General features: G+C 43.9%; 1 protein-coding gene across 1 annotated transcript in view; it reads left to right on the forward strand.

Annotated features, from left to right (window-relative positions):
• SETDB2 (SET domain bifurcated histone lysine methyltransferase 2) overlaps window positions 1–10,359 on the forward strand; it is a 76,642-nt gene extending 66,283 nt beyond the window's left edge. The window contains exons 15-23 of the mRNA XM_061434416.1: window positions 2,244–2,278; window positions 2,475–2,546; window positions 3,762–3,817; window positions 4,553–4,929; window positions 5,059–5,068; window positions 5,127–5,175; window positions 6,143–6,274; window positions 7,614–7,685; window positions 9,620–10,359. Of these exons, the coding sequence (XP_061290400.1) occupies window positions 2,244–2,278; window positions 2,475–2,546; window positions 3,762–3,817; window positions 4,553–4,929; window positions 5,059–5,068; window positions 5,127–5,175; window positions 6,143–6,274; window positions 7,614–7,685; window positions 9,620–9,759 (943 nt within the window). The 3' untranslated portion in view covers window positions 9,760–10,359. The remainder of the gene's footprint in view (window positions 1–2,243; window positions 2,279–2,474; window positions 2,547–3,761; window positions 3,818–4,552; window positions 4,930–5,058; window positions 5,069–5,126; window positions 5,176–6,142; window positions 6,275–7,613; window positions 7,686–9,619) is intronic.
• The last annotated feature ends 6,839 nt before the right edge of the window (window positions 10,360–17,198 follow it).

Consider the following 17,198-nt stretch of genomic DNA (forward strand, 5'->3'; position numbering starts at 1 on the left):
TTAGCAGAGCTACAAGGTCAAACAAAAAGAAGTTCCTGCTATACCTTAAAGTCTGAAAAAATACTGATCATATATTAGAACCACTGAAGAGAGACTCCATAAAATAATCCTTTTTTGTCATAGTTTTTATCAAGTATCAGGCTTCCCTGGTGGCTCAGACAGTAAAGAATCTGCCTGCAATGCAGGAGACCCAGGTCTGATCCCTGGGTCAGTAAGATCCCCTGGAGAACGGAATGGCTACCTGCTCCAGTACTCTTGCCTGGAGAATCCCATGGACAGAGGAGCCTGGCGGGCTATGGTCCCTGGGGTCGCAAAGAGTCGGACACGACTGAGCGACTGACACTATCAAGTACCAGGTGAACTTTCATTGATTTTTTATTGAATTGAAACATTCAGAGTGCCTGTCACGCACAAGACCCGTTGTTATGTGCTGTGATATAAAGAGGAACAAGATGTGGACTAAACCCATTACCTCATGGGAGAACCAGAAGGTCAGAACTATCAGCCTGTGGCAGGATGGGAGCAGGAGGGGACTTGCGTGAAGCTGGCTTGGCCTTCAGTTGATAATTGTTGAAAATGGGTGGGGGCATGGGAGTTCATCACATCTCCACTTCTGTTTGAAATTTTCCATAAAAAATTAAGTATACCTGGCAAACAAAAGTGCTCAGAGATACCAGAATCCGAAGGATGAGGAGATTAATATTGATTGGGGATGGGGGGTGGTTTGTTGGGAGAACTGCATGGAGGAGGCGGGCACTGGTATAAGATGGGAAGAATTCATACATTCTCCTAGGCGCGGGGGACCCTGCATCTGGGGGTCAGCACCTTAAAGATCTGGGGGCAGAGGAGGAACAGAGGCTGCAGAAAAAACTGGGGCCAGGGCAGCTCCTTCACTCAGAGCACCCCTCTGCTGCAGCTGCACTTCTTCCTTCTCTTCTATGGCTGATCAGTTCCAGGCTTGTGAAGATCAAAGATCTGGGGGCGATGTCTGTGGAGTTAGAGAACTACTCGCCCCGCAGATTAATGCATGCAACTTGCAGTTTCAGTTTCTTGTTTCTTTTTGGCTGTGCCTGGCCTTTGTTGCTGCATAGGCTTTTCTCTGGTTGTGGAGAGCAGGGGCCGCTCTTCATTGCGGTGCACGGGCTTCTCATTGTGGTGACTCCTCTTGTTGCAGAGCACGGGCTCTGGGCGCATGGGCTCAGCAGTTGGAGCACGTGGGCTGGGGTAGCACAGGATCAGTAGTTGTGGCATGCTGGCTTAGATGTCCTGTGGCACGTGGGATCTTCCTGGACCAGGAATTAATAACCCGTGTCCCCTGCTATGGCAGGTGGGTTCTTAAACACTGGACCACCAGGGAAGTCCAATTTTGTGCTTATTGTGGAAAAGCAACTTTGTATAGTCAGATGAAAATTTGTGCCTTAGCTGTTGGATTGCTCAGGATCTTTATACAGTAAAATCCCACTGACCCCTATGTAATAAACATATTGTTTAAAATATGTCATCAGCACTCACCCCTGCAGAGACCATGTTGATGGTCCACGTGGTTCAAGGGCACCAGGGACGCTGGTATGGGCTCCATCTGCACTTGATGTGTGTCAATCACGAATGCAGGCTTGAGCAGCGATTTTTTGTTTGTTTTGGGGTTTTTCCCCTTGGCCATGCTAATGTAGCATGTGGAATCTGAGTTTCCTGACCAGGGATCAAACCCTCACCTCCTGCATTGGGAGCACAGAGTCCTAACCACTCAACAACCCAGGGAAATCACAGCAGTTTTGTTTTTAATGATTTTATTTATTTATGGCTGTGCTGCGTCGTCTTTGCCGCAAAGGCTTTTCTCCAGTTGTGGCAAGCGGGGGCTTCTCACTGTGATGGCTTCTCTTGTTGCAGAGCACAGGCTGTAGGGTAAGCAGGCTGCAGCAGTTGGGGCACATGGCCTCAGTAACTGCGGCTCCCAGGCTCTACAGCACAGGCTTAGTAGTTGTGGCGCACACAGGCTTAGTTGTTCCAAGGCCACGTGGGATCCTCCTGGATCAGGAATCAAACCTGTGTCTCCTGGATTGGCAGGCAGATTCTTTACCACCGAGTCACCAGGGAAGCCCAGCAATTTTGTTTTTAAAATAAATACTTAGGGTTAAGCCCTCATGAAAAACAGGTTAGTTCCCTTTTAAGTTACAAAGCAATAGGCGTAATACTTTAAAAATATAAATCAAAATATCTGACTCTCTGAAATTTCATGTTTTCAGAGTGTTTTGCCAACAACATGCTGACCCTCAAAATGGTAAGTATCTAAAATTCAGTGTTGTGGGTTTAAAAAAGGTAAACATTTAGGTAAGACATGGAATAATCTGATGTACTGGCCTCAGTAAGTTAAAATACAAGTTTTTGAGTTAAAATGTTTAATACTTTTAAAATTAAGCTGTTGGTCCCTGTGCAGTGTGCAGTATATAATGGACTAAATTTCTCTCTGTAACTAGATCTACCATCGGTGAAGCCTTTGTCTGGTGTCTTCCATTCTCACTACAGTGAGCAGACCAAACCAAGACACGGTAAAAAGCTGTGGCTTTTGTGACTATTCGTCTTCTAAAACGAGTATCAATTGCTGTATGTTCCCTGAATGCGATTTTCCTAAGAATGCATGATTAGCATTTCTGTTCTGAGGACAGTGGGTCCTGGCTGCTTAGAGTTAGGTAGCCTTTGTGTTCTGCTGGAACAGCCGTCTTGCCGACACTTAACCGGAATGCTGTCTGTTCACGGGAGTCAGCCCTTGGGTAAAGGCTTAGTTCCCTGTCCTGCCAGCTGCATTGTGCGGTGTTAAACAATGCTCTCTAAACCTATGAGTTACCCTCATTCTTCAACCATTAGCCTTTCAACTTATCAGATATACTATAAAAAATACTGTCAATCAATGTTTACTGACAGGAAAAGATGACCATAATGTGTTTCCAAAAGCAAACTGTAATACCATTTGTAATGAATCCTTTCCCTGGATGAAACCTTTTTTTTTTTTTAATTCTTCCAAAAGTGTTCTGTGTATACAAACATATCTACTACTGTCCTTCGCTTTTTTCACTTCATGTATCTTAGAGATTCTTCCCTGTCAGTGGCTGTGAGTAGATCTTACCTCATTTTTTAAAATAGGCTTCATAGTCTTCCACTGTGTATCTTACTCAGTTGTATAGCTGAACCACTTGTTTCCAGCTTTTTCTATCACATTAAATACTGTAGTATTCTTCTGGAATCATCCTTGTGCAGGTATGTAACCATACTGTTTGACTTCCTGTAAGTAGATAGCTGGGTCAAAGCGTATGCAGAGTGAAACTCTGGGTTAACTGTTGGCTAGTTATCTTCTAGAGGCCACACCAGCAGTACACACGATGACCCAAATCCTTGCAAACTTTATATATTAAACATCTTCATCTTAATCTGTCCAGTGAAAAATTGTTTTCCTCTGAATATCTTTACTTTGGGTGAAATTGAGTGTATTTCTCTATCTTCTGATCAGTCCTGTGACCTAAGTTGTTTTTCTGTTTAATGAACCCTCCTCTCCAGGGCTCCCCATTTGCCTTTTTTCTACCTACGCTGCCCTTTTCATATTGATTCACATGGTCTTTTTATATTTTAAAATTTGCCCTTTTGTCGTTTGTTTTGCAGACATTTAGTCTTAAGTCTGACATATCCAAGTTTGACATTGTACACTTTATGCAGTCAAGCATTAGTCTTTTCCTTTACGAATTCCAGTGTCTACATAATTTGTTTTTCAGCCTGCTTTTCAGGAGTGAAAAGAAAAAGAGGAAGAAGTAAACGTCATCATGTACAGGTAATTTGACTTCATTTTATTACAGCTTTAATTTTCTCCATACAGTCTTTTAAACCATTCTGAATTTTGGGTGACACAATGATAGATGGTAAGATGAATACAAAAGAGAAGTCGGATGTGTCTTGGGTGTGCAAGCACATAACCTCCAGGTGACCATCCCGTGGCTCCTGTAATACGTGCCCTGGTACCAAATCAGTGAGGATCTGAGCGCACATGGTACATGGAACATCCTTACCTAGCCAAGTATTTCCCAGCTACAGGATCCATATTTGCCCTAATACGTGACTCATAATTTTCTGGATTCCTGTTATGGGTAAAGCATATGAAAATGTTTTGGGGATTTGCAGTAGCTCATATAAGCTAAATTAATATGAGCCAGTAGCCTTCATCTCTCACCCTTTATACAAGAGGGGCTTATTACACCTCTTAAGGTTTTGTTAGACAACACAAAAATACATTTGATGTTTATGCCTATAGACGTGACTTTCACCGTAGGCATATCACTGAATTTGATAAAACTTCTCATTTTATGCAATACAGTAAGTCCCCTCCATATGAACCTTCAGGTTGCACCCTTTCAAAGACGAGGACGTGTGTTGGCACGTCCAGTCACATAAGCCGGTTACTTGTCTGGCATACACTGTCACCTGTGTGCACCCTCTACAGGGGGTGGTTCTGCTGTGCACTTTACAGTACAGAGACTACAGTAGTACAGTATCTTTATTTTAAGCACAGGACCCGAACGTAGAACGGCACGCGAAGGCTGCAGCAGCCGTTCAGAACGCAGTCCCGTGCCGCCCCGTCACCTGTGACGAGAAAAAGAGAGCTCCCATCCAGACAACACTGGATCGCTTTTTCAAGAGGGTAGATAGAATTGAATCCAGCAAGGAACCAGAACCTGTGCCCTCAACCTCAGGCGTGAGTGAAGCTGCGGCTTGCCCTCCACCTCCTACCACTGCCGACCCTTCAGCTCTAGACCATCTCCCACCTCCTCTCCCTTCTCCAGTCAGTAGCTCCTCCTTCCACTCAGCCAGCCCCTGTGTGCCAGCTGTTATACTGTACTACTGTACTTTTCAAGGTACTGTAACACTAAAAATGTTTTTATTATTTTTGTGAAAAGTATTCTACACCTATTACAGTACCGTATAGCTGATTGTGTTAGTTGGGTACCTAGGTTAACTGTTGGAATCACAAATTGGACTTCCAAATGCGCTCTCAGACTGGAACTTGTTCATATGTAGAGGACTTACTGTATTAAGTATCAACAGTAAAAAATCAGTGTAAAGTAGTTTTGATTCTTCTCTCCTAGCCACCTGAGAGAATGGCATTGAAGAAGGAAAAGGACGGCAGACACACAGGTTTGCTATAAGTTTTCAGTAACAAATATGGCTTACAGTACTTATTACCGTGAATTTTAGAGTTGGTATCCTACTTTATTCTTCTGGACTTGTAGTAGTGAACTGTGAGAGTAGAAATCTTCTGTCATGACTATCCACTCCATCAAAATCTCAACAGATCAAGGTAACAGGGTGGGATGGTCCACAGCTCTTCAGGATTAGGAAAGGATACAGAAGCCAGGTTGCCCAAATTCATCCAGTGACACGCCGCCCCTCACCCTGTAATCCCCTCCCTCCCTGCACCCCAGGAGGCTGAGCCAGTAATTTTACCTTTCTGTTAAGGAAATGGACTTCCCTTGCAGCTCAGCTGGTAAAGAATCCACCTGCAATGCAGGAGGCCTGGGTTTGATCCCTGAGTTAGGAAGATCTCCTGGAGAAGGGAAAGGCTGCCCACTCCAGTATCCAGTTAAGGAAATAGATATTCCATAATGATAAACAGTCAATTGTGACAGAAAAAAAATGAGACTGTTATCTCAAAGATTTGAAGCTAAATTTTAGAAAATTCTATTTACATCATTATTCTAAGCAGAGAAGTTGTTTTCCCTTTGTATAACATTTCATTGTTTCAGCTTGGAAAAAAAAGAGCTATGGTGAAATTAGAAGAAAAGATAAAGGTGCTGTGCTGTGCTTAGTCACTCAGTCATGTCCAACTCTTTGTGACCCCATGGACTGTAGCCCGCCAGGCCCCTCTGGACTGAATTGCCATGCCCTTCTCCAGGGGATTTTCCCAACCCAGGGATCGAACCCAGGTCTCTCAGATTGCAGGCAGATTCTTCACCAGTTAGCTACCAGGGAGGCCCAAAGTGCTGTGTATGTATTACCTAATAACGCTCATCCACCATCAGGGAAAGCCTGAAGGAGTGAGTGTGTGTGGGATGGCTGCCCTGAGACGCACCATGTCCTTCTAAAGTTCTTTTCTTATTCTTAGACGCAATTGTGAAAGCTGCTTTTCTCAAGAAATGTAAAGAAGCAGGGCTTCTTGACGCTTTATTTGAAGAAATATTAGACAAACTTCATTTGATTCAGGAAAGACTCATGGATGAGACCACTGCAGAATCAGGTACTGAATTAACAAATTTTCTACATACAGAGATGTCTCAGACCTACATCGTGAACAAAACAAACACCCCCCTAAAGTACACATTTTCTATGCTGTTTCTTCTTTTCCTTCTTTATCTCATTCTTTAATAAAGTTTATTCATCCAGATCTCTGTAAGTCAACAGGATGTAAGTAATTCACAAACTCATTAATGTAGTAAAAGAAAAAAAAATAGCCTGGTGCCCTGGAAGTTTTAATGTTTTTTCCCAGAGGTTCATAACTAGATTCATTCACACACTTGCCCCCTCCCCGCAACTGAGCATGTTCACTACTAAGATCTGAGAACGGCATTCATTATGTTAGTTTTGATTTGACTCAGATTCTGTTTATTAAAAAGCTAGTTGCCTTTTTTTTTAAACTATAAAACATAAAGAGATTTTAACGTTTTTGTTGATTTGGGTTTAAAGATGCCTTTCCGAAACAGCTCTTTTGGCGGCTTAAGTTCCATCTGTACACGCAGGTATATAGCCACGTACCCTTCTTCTAAGCTGTGTTAGGAGCTTAAAGGCAAGGATACTGGACTGAATTGCCATGCCCTTCTCCAGGGGATTTTCCCAACCCAGGGATCGAACCCAGGTCTCTCAGATTGCAGGCAGATTCTTCACCAGTTAGCTACCAGGGAGGCCCAAAGTGCTGTGCATGTATGATCTAGTAACGCTCATCCACCATCAGGGAAAGCCTAAAGGAGTGAGTGAGTAAATAAAGCTGACACTTAAATAACAGGTTTGAACTTTACAGGCCCACTTACACCTGATTTTTTTTTTCAGTAAATACTACACAATAAAATACTACCCAATCTGTGGATGCAAAACCACAGATCGAGGAACTGCATATTTGGGGGGCTGGCTATAAAGTTTAGCCTGGATTTTTGACGGCACAGGTGGTCAGCAGCATAGCTGTCTTAAAAGGAAAAGCCTGACTGTATTTTAGGGAACAATGTAAAATATATGATTATTTGAAAGGGATTTTTTTTCCATAGGACAAAACCAAAAAGTGAAGTTATAAGCAAACATTTGCCAAAGATCACGCACTAAATTCTTCTGTTTGCTTATTTTTGTCTCTAGATCAAGCACATGTGAACTTGAGCATGCCCCTTAGGACCACCTGGGGGGCTTGTTAACACGGTGGCTCCTTTTTGATCCAGTGAAGGTGCTAGGAGTTTGCATTTCCAGCAAGTTCCCTGGGGAGGCTGCTGCTGCAGGCTGCAAGGGGTGCCCGCTCTGTGTGCTGCTCCTTATTTGGGGTTACTCTGTGAGGTGTTTCTGTCTATATAAAACTGAAAATGTTTTTCTCCCTCCAGACTATGAAGAAATCGGGACTTCACTTTTTGACTGTAGATTGTTTGAAGACACACTTGTAAACTTTCAAGCAGGTATGTGAGTTATAACTGAGCAGCAGAGTTCATAAATACTTCCATACTGAAAATAATATAACACTAGTCAGGTGATGAAAGTCCTATTCTGGAAGAATGTTCAATTCAGTTTCATTCAATTAAAAAGCCCATTGCAAACATGAGCCCTCACCCAGAAGGAACACACATATACACAGAGACACACGTGCACAGAAGAACCGCACATGATGGAAACAGCAGGTACCTGTAAGTGGCTGGATTACAGTAACTTCTTTGGTCTTAGTGCTCACTGTATTTTCCACATTTAATACAGACACAAAATACTTTCCTAATCAGAAAAAAACTCATTTAAAAAAGTAGAAACAACAAAAAAAAATTGACCGAAGAATGAAGTATTTGGGCACCATGTTTGAACACCAGCAGGAGTGGGTGAGGCTGTGATATCAATCATGAGGCCACCGTCTCCCTCTCACTTGGTGTGATGTGTATACATTTCAATTCTGCCAACATTAATCTTCAAATCTAATGGGGGAGAGGGAAAGTTGTGATCAATTCTAAAGTTCATCAAAAAAGAACCGCCAAGAAATTTTTGAAAAAACCTGCTGGAAACAGAGACATAATTTTTCCATAAAACACTGAGCAGTGGTCCTTTCACCACTGTTTCAGATGCCTTTGAAAGAGGCTAAGTTTCCACACTGATGGGTCTTGCCTGACTTCCCCACCAAGGCTGCCACACACAGCTGGCCAGGCTGTGCCCTGCACATCCCAGGCAGGCGAGGAGGGCACAGGGTTTGGGGCAGGGGGCTCCCCCTGAAGTTGAAAACAAACAATGGCCTACACTCTGTTCTTTTCCGGAGATGTATTTGTCTTTTCAGCAAACATATTAAAATACTTTCCCTGTGAAGAAAATATTAGTTCATACTCCTCCCTCAGTATGCACAAGTCTTTCTCATTTTTGTTTTCATAATACACATTTCTGTTTGAATTTTGTGTTACATTTATAGTCGGCAGGAAAATGTTGTTTTTAATTTACCAACAATGGTGTTTTTTGTTTTTTTTTTACCAGTCTCTTGAGACTGTCTGCATACTTCTAATGGGAGTACCTTTTTTTTTTTTGAAAGCACTGCTTGATTTTGTATTTTGACTTTCGTTTGTGTTTATTTTTCTTTCGTATTAAAGTGACATGTTTAGCACATGTCAGCACCCAGGTGAGTCAGTTGGGAGCAGTACAGTGTATTGTTTGCGGGGTGTGAGCACCAGGAAGAGACACTGTTAGGAGGAGACACTATTTGGAATTGCATGAGAACCAACTTAGAAGATTTAACTTCTGACGCTCCAAGGGGTAACTCTCATGCTTAATTCAGCCTTTCCAATGTTCCAGAAAGTTAACTACAGATATACAGATACTCTAAGAAAAGATTATGTATGTATATATTTTAATATTCTTCCATTTTCACGTTTTAAAAAAATGACATTGCCATTGAGTAGTATTATAAATTCATAAAGCCTAACTAAAGTAGCTTCTAAGTTGCCACAATAAAAGCACTCCTATTTCTAAATAAAGCCAGAAGCTTTTGTGTAACATTAAAACTAGGATGCATTTGTCTGAAAGATCTGCCTTACCTTCGGTAGTCTAACCACATCCTCTCCCAATAAATGGATAATGTGCAGCATGAAGGTTATACAGTTGCTGCTTTCAAGTCCTCAAAGATATACAGAAGCTACCTTTTCTAATTGTATACAAAATTTTCAAGAATTATGGACCCGCCTTAAGTGTGATAAATACTAGAATTCGATCCTGAACTAGAAGAGGAAGCAAAGGCATGAAAACGCACAAGACACTGGGCCCTTTTCATTGGGGCACAGGGCTGTGCACTGAGCACTTTCAGAAGCGGCCAGAAGCAGTACATGATGTGCAGAAGCACTGAGTAACCTGAATACTTTCCTTCTCACAGCGATAGAAAATCAAATTCATCAATCTGAAGAGAGGCGACGACAGCTGAAGGAAGAGATTGAGCTACTCCAGGACTTAAAACAAACCTTGTGCTCTGGGCTTCAGTCAAGTTCCACTTCAGATTCTTCCCTGTCTTCTTAAGAAGCACCATTTCCTAAGCCAGGAATCGAGCACAGTTGCAAACAGGGTGAAAGCTGGAGACCGGCCTGTGAAAGCCACACACCTTCAGCACCAGGCCCCCGGGGAGTCTCTGGTCCTTGCCCGCTCTTACCTGTTCTTGCTGATGGGTACATCTGCCTCCCCCTCCTTACTGTCATCTTCTACCTCTCTCCCACTAGTAAGATATTCCTCAGAGTCTACTTGAGTAAATTAGACCATGCTTCCCATGGCTCTTAAAAATCTTTTAGTGGCCTCCTCCCCTCCCCCACTCCAGTGAGCCAAGTGAACGCCAGGTCCTCCTGCCCCAGGGCCTCTGCACGTTCTGCTGTGAGGTCTTCACCGAGATCGTCCTTTCTGCTCACGTCTCTTCTCGGTGTAAGCCACTGTATCGCACATCAGACCGCTGGCGTGTAAGCAGCCTGTGGGCAGAAACTCCCATTCCTGTTTTTCTCCCTGTCACGTTTCCAGCAGCTAGCATGCTCAGTAAACGTTAAATGGATAAACTGTTTTTATCTTTTGAGACTAGTTCCAGTCCATAATGCCTCTTTGATATAATAAATTTTTATATTATACATTACCAAACCTGTCTGCTTTTGAAATTTCTCTTCATCCACAGTCACCACGTGAGTACAATATCATCTTCAAAATAAACATTTAAAACCGGCCTCTCTGGAGGTTTTTCTCAACCTAACAATATACAGTTCAGATGTTATGTCCTCTTCATGTCTGACCTCTGAAAACTTCACATTCACGTTTCTACCTTTTTACCACACTATCTGATCCACAGCAGCGCTACATTTCAGCATGAGTTTGATCCGAGTCCCATCTGGCACATAATACACTCAAAAAATACCTGTTGAAGAGCAGGACGTAAGTGAAGAACATGTCCATCCCTGCTGTAGTGGCAACCCCAGCCCAAGTCACTAATAACCGGGGGCAAAATGTTAGTGGTGTCCAAATTTGGCTACACATCAGAATCATCAGAGGACAAACTACAGAAGCCAAAAAAAAATATACGTATGTATATATACTTTAGATTACAAGGTGGCAGAGTAGAAAGACTCTTGAGCTCACCTCACCTCACAGGCATACCAAAATTACAACTTGCTGCCCAGCTGGTACAGTGGTAAAGAATCTGCCTGCCAATGGCGGAGAAACGAGAGATGTGGGTTGGATCCCTGGACTGGAAGACCCCCTGGAGAAGGAAGTCGCAATCCACTCCAGTATTCTTGCCTGGGAAGTTCCATGGACAGAGGAGCCTGGAGGGCACAATCCCTGGGGTCACAAAAGAATCGGACACGACTGAGCATGTGTGCACACACACACCAAGAACTACTATGGATCAGAGAGACTGAGTGAACACACGCGCACACACACAACTATGTATTGCTATGGATCAAAGAGACCGAAAGTACCTAACGGTCTTTTCTACAACTAAAGATAAAAAGAAAGAACCATGACCAGATACGTGGTGGTGCAAACACACAATATAGTCAAGACCAACACTTGGGGGTGAGTGACCCACAGAGAGGTTCTCTCCAAGGAACAATGGGTCTGAGCCTCTGGGACATTCGGCTTTGGAGGTCAGTGGGGCTTGCCTTTGGGAGTCCCAGGGGGCAGGGGGAAACGGAGACTTCACTCTTAAAGGCTGCACACAGGAACTCATGCTCCAGGGCACAAGCAGGAATTTGAAAAGAGCCTGGGACAGACCTGCCTGCTCATCGTGAAGTGTCTCCCTGAGAGCTGGGAGGCGACTGGAGCTCACCTGGAACACAGAACCGGCGTTTCTGGGAGCTCATTCTACCACGTGGACACTGCTGGTAGACCAGTGGCCAACACCATTCTGGAATCCTCTAGCTTTAGCCTCAGTAAGAGCCGTGCCCCTGCTCACTAGCCTACAGGTACCAGTACTGGGAGACCTTGGCCTTCCCAGGTGGCGTAGTGGTGAAGAATCCACCTGCCAATGCAGGAGATGTGGGTTTAATCCTTGGGTCGAGAGGATTCCCTGGAGGAGGGCATGGCAACCCACACCAGTATTCTTGCCTCGAGAACTCCACAGTCAGAGGAGCCTGGCGGGCTATAATCCATGGAGTTGCAAGAGTTGGATACAGCAACTAAACAGCAGCAGCAACTGGTATACCTCAGGCAGAACAACTGGTATACCTCAGACAGAGCCCCACACACCAGCAGACCTGCCGCCTTAAGACCCCCGAGCCCAGAGCCACCCCGGACACAGCCCTGCCTGCCACAGGGCCAGGCCCCGGTGCAGAGACAGCAGACCTGATCACCCTGGGACCCAGCTCTGTCCACCAGTGGGCAGACATCAGCCCCAGACTCCCCGGAGCCCCAGCCCACTCACCAGTGAGCCTGCTCCAGCCTGGGGACCAGCCTCACCCACCTCAGGACAACCACAGCCCACCCCCCAGCAGGCCAGTACCAGTCCCTGGACCAGATGGGCCCAAGCCCCGCCCACCAGGAGATAAACCCAATTTCAAGACACCCCGACCCAGGACTTCCCAGGTGGTCCAGTGGCTAAGACTCCACACTCCAAATACAGGGGACCTGGATTCAATCCCTGGTCAGAGAAGTAGAGTTTGCATGGTACAATTAAGAGTTCGCATGCCACAACTAAGATCCTTCATGCCGCAACTAAGACCCAGCACAGGTTTAAAAAAAAAAAAAAAAGACACCCCAGACCCTGTAGCCAGCTGTGTCAGGAACTGATCATACCCACCAGGGGTCTGACACCAGTTCTGGGACCCCAGGGCCCTGAAGCAAGATTCCAGGACCTGGCTTCAGCCACCAGGGGGCAGGACCAGCTCCAGAATCTCCTGGACCCAATTCCTGGTTCCAATGAGCCAGCACCAGCCCCTGGGCGAGCCTCGCAGAGTTCCACAGCCTCGTGATCCACCTGCTAACCAGTGGTCAGCTGCCTCTGTACAAGGCAGGGCCTGGCAACCCATCAGACCAGAGGCCAGCCACACCTTCCAGACAGCCCTCAGTGGTCAGCCTGCCACAGCAGAAAGACCCACACAGAAGGGCACCCCCTACCAAAAGCCACTTCTCCAAAGTCAGGAAACATAACCAACCTCCCCAATACACAGAAATAAACACAGTAAGTTAAATAAAATGAGGTGACAGAGGAACACTTCATCCCAGATGAAAGATACAATCCTAGAGTGAAGCAGAGGCAGAGTTCCAAGTCATGATCATAAAGATGACTAAAGAACTGAGAATAAGAATAAATGAACAGTGAGAAATCAGAAGTTCTTAAAAAAGAGAAAACATAAAGAACCACCAAAAGATGACGAATACAATAACTGAAATGAAAACATACTAGAAGGAATCAATGGCAGGCTAAGATGATACAGATGGACAGGTCCATGGGCTGAAGACAGTAGTGGGAATGAATCACTGCCACTGAACAGAAAAGAAGAATGGAAAGAGGGCAGTTGAGATCACTGAGACAGTAACAATCACACTAACATTCATATTATAGAGAATCCAGAAGGAGAAGAGAGAAAGGGCCCGAGAATACACCTGAAGACACAGAAGCTAAAGACTTGCCTAACCTGGGAAAGAAAACAGTCACCCAAGTCCAGGAAGCACAGAGTCCCAAACAGGATCACCCCAAAGAGGACCACACATACTGTAATTACAATGGCAAAAACAGAAGATAAAGAGAGAATATTAAAAGCAACAGGGAACAACAAGTTACTTATAAGGAAACTCCCATAAGGACATCAGCTGACTTTTCAGCAGAAACTCCGCAGACCAGAAGGGAGTAGCGTGATCGTGTTTAAAGAGATGAGAGGGAAAAGCCTACAACCAAGAATACTCCTCTTGACATGGCTCTCGTTCAGATCTGATGAAAATCCAAAGTCTCACAGACTAGCAAAAGCTAAAAATGTTCAGTGCCACCAAACCAACTTTACGACAAATGCTGGAGGAAACTTTTTAGTGGAAAAGAAAAGGCCACACAACTAGAAACACCAACATTATAAAAGGAAAAAACTCACTGATAACGGCAAACATACAGCAAAGACAGTAAATCATTCATGAACAAAGTTAGCAGGAAGGATAAAAGACAAAAAGTGAAAGCGTTAGTGTTAGCTGCTCAGTCCTGTCTCTTTGTGATCACGTGGACTGTAGCCCGCCGGGCTCCTCTGTCCCTGGGATTCTCCAGGCAGCAATACTGGAGTGGGTTGCCATGCCCTTCTCCAGAAAAGACAAAAGTAACAGTAAAAATCATTTATGCCTACAAAAAGAAGGGACGGACAAGACAAACAGATTCAAAATATATGTCAAAAACAGTCATCATGAGGGGAGGAGAGTACAACTGTAGGGCTGTTACAATGCATCTGAAATTAAGAGATCAACAATTTAAAATAATCACATATACATATACATAGACTGCTTATAGAAAAGGAGAAGGCGATGGCACCCCACTCCAGTACTCTTGCCTGGAAAATCCCATGGGTGGAGGAGCCTGGTGGGCTGCAGTCCATGGGGTCGCTAAGAGTTGGGCACGACTGAGCAACTTCCCTTTCACTTTTCACTTTCATGCATTGGAGAAGGAAATGGCAACCCACTCCAGTGTTCTTGCCTGGAGAATCCCAGGGACGGGGAGCTCGGCGAGCTGCCATCTATGGGGTTGTACAGAGTCAGACACAACTGAAGCGACTTAGCAGCAGCAGCAGCTATACAAAAACCTCATGGTACCCATAAACGAAAACCCCAAAAAACAGTAACAGAGAAAGAAATTCAAACATAAACTAAAAATAATCATCAAATCACAAGGGAAAGAGAACAAAAGAAGGGAAAAAAAAAAAAAAATACAAAAACAGTCTACAAATAGAACTACAAAACAATTAATGAACGGCAATAATTGCAAACATACCAATAATTACAAATGTAAATGGATTAAATGCTCTCATCAAAAGACAGAGACTAGCTGAATGGATATAAAAACATGCTTCCTACAAGAGAGTCACTTCAGATCTAAAGACACACGGAGACAAAGTTAAAAGAAGGAGAGGCATTCCATGCAAGTGGAAATCAAAAGAAAACAATACTGTACCAGACAAAATAGATTTTAAAACAAAGATTGTTAAAGAGGTAAAGAAGGACATTACGTAACAATCATGGGATCAAAGAAGATATAACAATGGAAATATACAGACACCCAACACGGGACCACCTAAATTTATAAAGCAAATATTAACAGACATAAAGGGAAAAATTGACAGCAACTCAATAATAGTGGAGAACTTTAACAGCCCAATTACATCAATGGACAGATTATCCAGACAGGAAATCTATAAGGAAACACTGATCTAGACACAGCAGTCTAGACACATTAACCATCTACAGAACAAAAAGAACCTACTGAATGGGAGAAAATATTTACAAATGATATGAGTGATAAAGGGTTAATATACAAAACATGTAAATGACGCATATAATTCAACATAAAAAAAAAAACCCAACTTGATTGAAATAGAAGACCAAAAGGGACATTTCTTTAAAAAGGACATAGAGATAGATGGCCAACAGGCGCATGAAAAGATGCTCAACACTGCTAACTCATCAGGGAAATGCAAAAAGTATCATGAGGTATCACCTCACACCTGTCAGAATGGCTATCCTCAAAAAGACCATAAGTAGGGGAGTTCCCTGGTGATCCAGTGCTTAGGACTTGGGCTTTCACTGCCGTGGCCCGGGTTCAATGCCCCAGTATTCACAGCAGCATTATTTACACTAGCCACGATATGGAAGAAACCTAAGTGTTCATCAACAGATGAACAGATGAAGATGTGGGGTGTGGGTGTGTCCTAGTCAGCCATCAAAAAGAAGGAAATTCTGACATTTGCAACAACGTGGATGGACTTGGGGGGTATTACGCTAAGTGAGATCAGTCAGAGAAAAAGACGGATGCTGTATGTTTTCAGTTACATGTGAGACCTAAAAATTAAAACAAACTAGTGACTATAACAGAAAAGAGACTCACAAGTACAGAGAACAAACTAGAGGTTACAAGTCGGGTGAGGGAAGGGGCTGGACACAACACAGCATTAGGGGATTAAGGGCTACAAACTATTATGTTTTATAATGAATAAGCTATTAGGATACACTGTACCACAATATAGCCAAGATTTTATAATAGCTATAAATGGAGTATAAGCTATAAAAATGTTGAATCAATATGCTGTATATCTAAAACTAATCTTATAAATCAACTACTGGAAAAAAAAAATCCATTGAAACTGGAAAAAAAAAATCCATTGAAACTGGAAAAAAAAAAATCCATTGAAACTGGAAAAAAAAAATCCATTGAAACTGGAAAAAAAAAAAAAATAAATAAATAAGTAAATAAATCAACTATACCTGAATAAAAAAGCCAAGGCTCCACCTTAGACCTGCTGAAGAAAGATTTGCCCCCGTCTAGATGCTGCTGTAACTTCAGCTTGCCTCCCCGATCTTACATCCTGCAGCAAAGCTTATCTGAGGAACAGTTCTCATGTCATGACGTTTATTTCTAAAAAACCCTCTGGCCTCCACTTTACTTTCAGATTTCACTGGTCACTCACAGTGGTAACTCAGCACAACAGAGCAACAAGAACGAGGCAGCCATCAGGTGGCAAATGTTGGACAAGTGAAAACAGAAGCTGGGTTTGTACTTCTGCAGTCGCTTACTGCTGAAAAAATTATTTAATCTGAGCCTAATTCTGCCTAGTCTATGATACAAAAATGTGGGCATTAAAAAAGAAAACATAGGGGCCTTCTCTGGTAGTGCGTTGGATAAGAATCTGCCTGCTGTAAGGCAATGGCATCCCACTCCAGTACTCTTGCCTGGAAAATCCCATGGATGGAGGAGCCTAGTAGGCTGCAGTCCATGGGGTCGCTAAGAGTCGGACACGACTGAGTGACTTCACTCACTTTTCACTTTCACACATTGGAGGAGGAAATGGCAACCCACTCCAGTGTTCTTGCCTGGAGAATCCCAGGGACGGGGAGCCTGGTGGGCTGCCGTCTATGGGGTCGCACGGAGTCGGACACGACTGAAGCGACTTAGCAGCAGCAGCAGCCAGTTCAGGGGACACAGGTTCGATCCCTGGCCAGGGAAGATTCCACACGCCAGGCTAAGCCAGTGTCCCAACTGCTAAGCCCGCACGCCTGGAGCCCGGGCTCTGCAACAAGAGACGCCACTGCGATGAGAGCCCGTGCAACCGCACCTAAGAGTAACAGGCTCCCGAGTGCCGCAACTAGAGAAAGCCCGCGAACAGCAACGAAGACTCAGCGCAGCCAGAAAACAAAAACAAAATATTTGTGAAGCACAGGGCCTGGCATCGTGGGAAATAACTGTTCTCATCCACGTCACACACACACAAACACCACACGTGTCCACACGGCCTCCCCTT

Source organism: Bos javanicus, chromosome 12 (assembly GCF_032452875.1).
Source record: "Bos javanicus breed banteng chromosome 12, ARS-OSU_banteng_1.0, whole genome shotgun sequence".
Taxonomy (NCBI): domain Eukaryota; kingdom Metazoa; phylum Chordata; class Mammalia; order Artiodactyla; family Bovidae; genus Bos; species Bos javanicus.